This window comes from Apteryx rowi, unplaced genomic scaffold, assembly GCF_003343035.1.
Source record: "Apteryx rowi isolate R43461 unplaced genomic scaffold, aptRow1 scaffold_93, whole genome shotgun sequence".
Lineage (NCBI taxonomy): Eukaryota > Metazoa > Chordata > Aves > Apterygiformes > Apterygidae > Apteryx > Apteryx rowi.
Genome location: NW_020451238.1, coordinates 89,822 through 91,974, shown reverse-complemented (window position 1 = coordinate 91,974; position 2,153 = coordinate 89,822). Strand labels below are relative to the sequence as shown.

Below are 2,153 nucleotides of genomic sequence, written 5' to 3'. Positions count from 1 at the left end.
CCTTCACTTGCTGTGTAGCAAGTTAAATGTGTTAGCTTTCCAGGACGTGTATTTCATGGGAACTGGTGCAGAATCAGAAAGCTTTGCAAAGTGCTTCCAGGGTGGCATTTCATGCTGGCATGCTCTACAGTAATGGAAAAATTTTGGAAAGAACACCACATTTTGTAATCTTTTTCTCTGGTTTTGAAGACAAGATATTCATATTGCCTCACTTGAAGCATCTAGCTTTAAGTTCCTCTTTTTCTCTGTGGAGATACCTGGGTTTCCAATGTAAGTACTCTGGATGGGACTCTGAAGCTTTCTGCTGCTGGAGAGGGCACATAAACTTTTAACCCTAAATTAGTGCCTGCAGTTAGATTGTGTAAATCCAGCTTCCAGTGCCAAAGCATCTTCAGGAGACATCATGAGAATTGTCAATAATAACGTGCTTTTAATGGTCAAATTCTTCAATAGCTGCTCTTCCTGTGACATCTATCAAAGTACTCGCTTCATCTGCCTCTTCAGTGGGCTTAATGCTGACAGCATTTACAATTCCCAGGACTGTCTCCAGGGCAGAAGAATCCTCCTTCTCTGGGTGGCCATCCATACAAGATGGGCCTGTTTGCTGCTTGTGCTCTGGCTTTTCCTCATGCAGATTCTGGGAACACTCGCCCTCTTCTGCAGCTTGCAGATAGAAAGGGATTTGGGGTTCTAGAATCCGCAACCATGGGTGGCTTAAAACTTCATCTATGTTCAACCTCTGAGACGCATCTGGCTGGAGCATGTGGTAAATGAGATCCTTGCATGCTGCAGTCAGGTGTCTGGACTTGGGGAAGTGAATCCTGTGTTGTTTCTGAATCCAGACCATTTTTCTGATGTTAGAATCATCAAATGGCATTAATGCACAGACCATTATATATAGGATGACCCCCAAGCTCCATATGTCACAAATCTTGGGGTTACAAGGAATGCCCTGTAGCACTTCAGGGGCTACGTACGCAGCAGACCCACAGAAGGTTTTACTGAGAGTAATTTTCCCGTTTTCATCCCGAGTTAAGGGTTTGGAAAAGCCAAAGTCTGACAGCTTGATGTTGAGGTCTTTATCGAGAAGAATGTTCTCACATTTCAGGTCCCTGTGAGCAAGATCCATGTCATGGCAATACTTGATGGCGGAAGCCAACTGCTGAAACTTTCCTCGAGCGATGTCCTCTTTCATTGCTCCAGTGCTCTTGAGGTAGTCGAGAAGGTCTCCCTTTTCCCCCAGCTCCATTATGATGTACACTTTGCCAGCCTTTGTCTCGAATATCTCGTAGGTTTTGACTATTGAGGGGTGGTTCATACGTTTCAAAGCGGCTATTTCCCTGGGGAGAAATTTTTCCAGGAAATCCCGGGGAGTTCTCCTCTTGTCGATAATCTTTATTGCCACGTTGCTTTCCAGTCTGTCAGAGTAGGCTGCTTTCACTTTGCCGTAAGAGCCTTCCCCCAGAGTGACACCCAGGTTATAGCCTCTCTTTTCAAGCGCCGTATTATCATCCATCGTGCAAGAGGCGGCAGAGTTATGGGGGTTGGTGCTGGGTGTGCATCATCCGTGCTGGCAGGCTGTGTTCCCCCACCCCATGGTGGCTGCCCGGACACTTCGCTCCCACCGCTGGGCGAGGTGGAACTGGGCCATTGTGTGGTGTGGGGCTGTGATGTCATTATGGAAAGAGTCTATTTGTGCTTGAATGTGTAGTCCTGGGCTTGACTCTTTGCTGCATGGTGGAAAGGAGGAGATGATGAGGGACCACAAGAGATTCTTGTTCATATAAGTGGATAGGAAAACCACAGGATTCTAGCTCTTTTTTGGCGGGTGGTAATTTAAAAAAACAGCAGGATGTAATTGTTAAAAGAGAGAAAGTTATAAGAACCTTCAGAGAAGAGCCAGCAAGGGCACAGGAAGAGATGCTATAACCATCCTAGAGAAGGTGCATTCAGGTGCTTTAAAGAAGCAAAACACTGAATGCATCAAAGTTTGTTTCTCCTTTTCTTTGTGGGGCACAGGTAAGAAAATGCTGACCAGTGGAACAGCAACAACACAGGGTTTGGTGAGGCTAATCAGTAAGAACAGAAAGCCCCAAGATCACAATGTGCTTTGAGCAACCACCCAGGCCAGTGCATGTGGTCCTGGCTTGAGC

The 2,153-nt window shown here is 46.2% G+C and overlaps 1 protein-coding gene across 1 annotated transcript; it reads right to left on the bottom strand.

Moving 5' to 3' along the window:
• Window positions 1–430: 430 nt before the first annotated feature.
• On the bottom strand, window positions 431–1,516 carry LOC112978384 (testis-specific serine/threonine-protein kinase 1-like). Its single transcript, XM_026091863.1, has one exon. It carries the CDS (start codon window positions 1,514–1,516, stop codon window positions 431–433), a length of 1,086 nt encoding a protein of 361 aa, XP_025947648.1.
• Window positions 1,517–2,153: the final 637 nt, after the last annotated feature.

Coding starts and splice junctions, on each gene's coding strand:
- LOC112978384 (XM_026091863.1), bottom strand. CDS start 1,516: ATGGATGATAATACGGCGCTTGAAAAGAGAGGCTATAACCTGGGTGTC.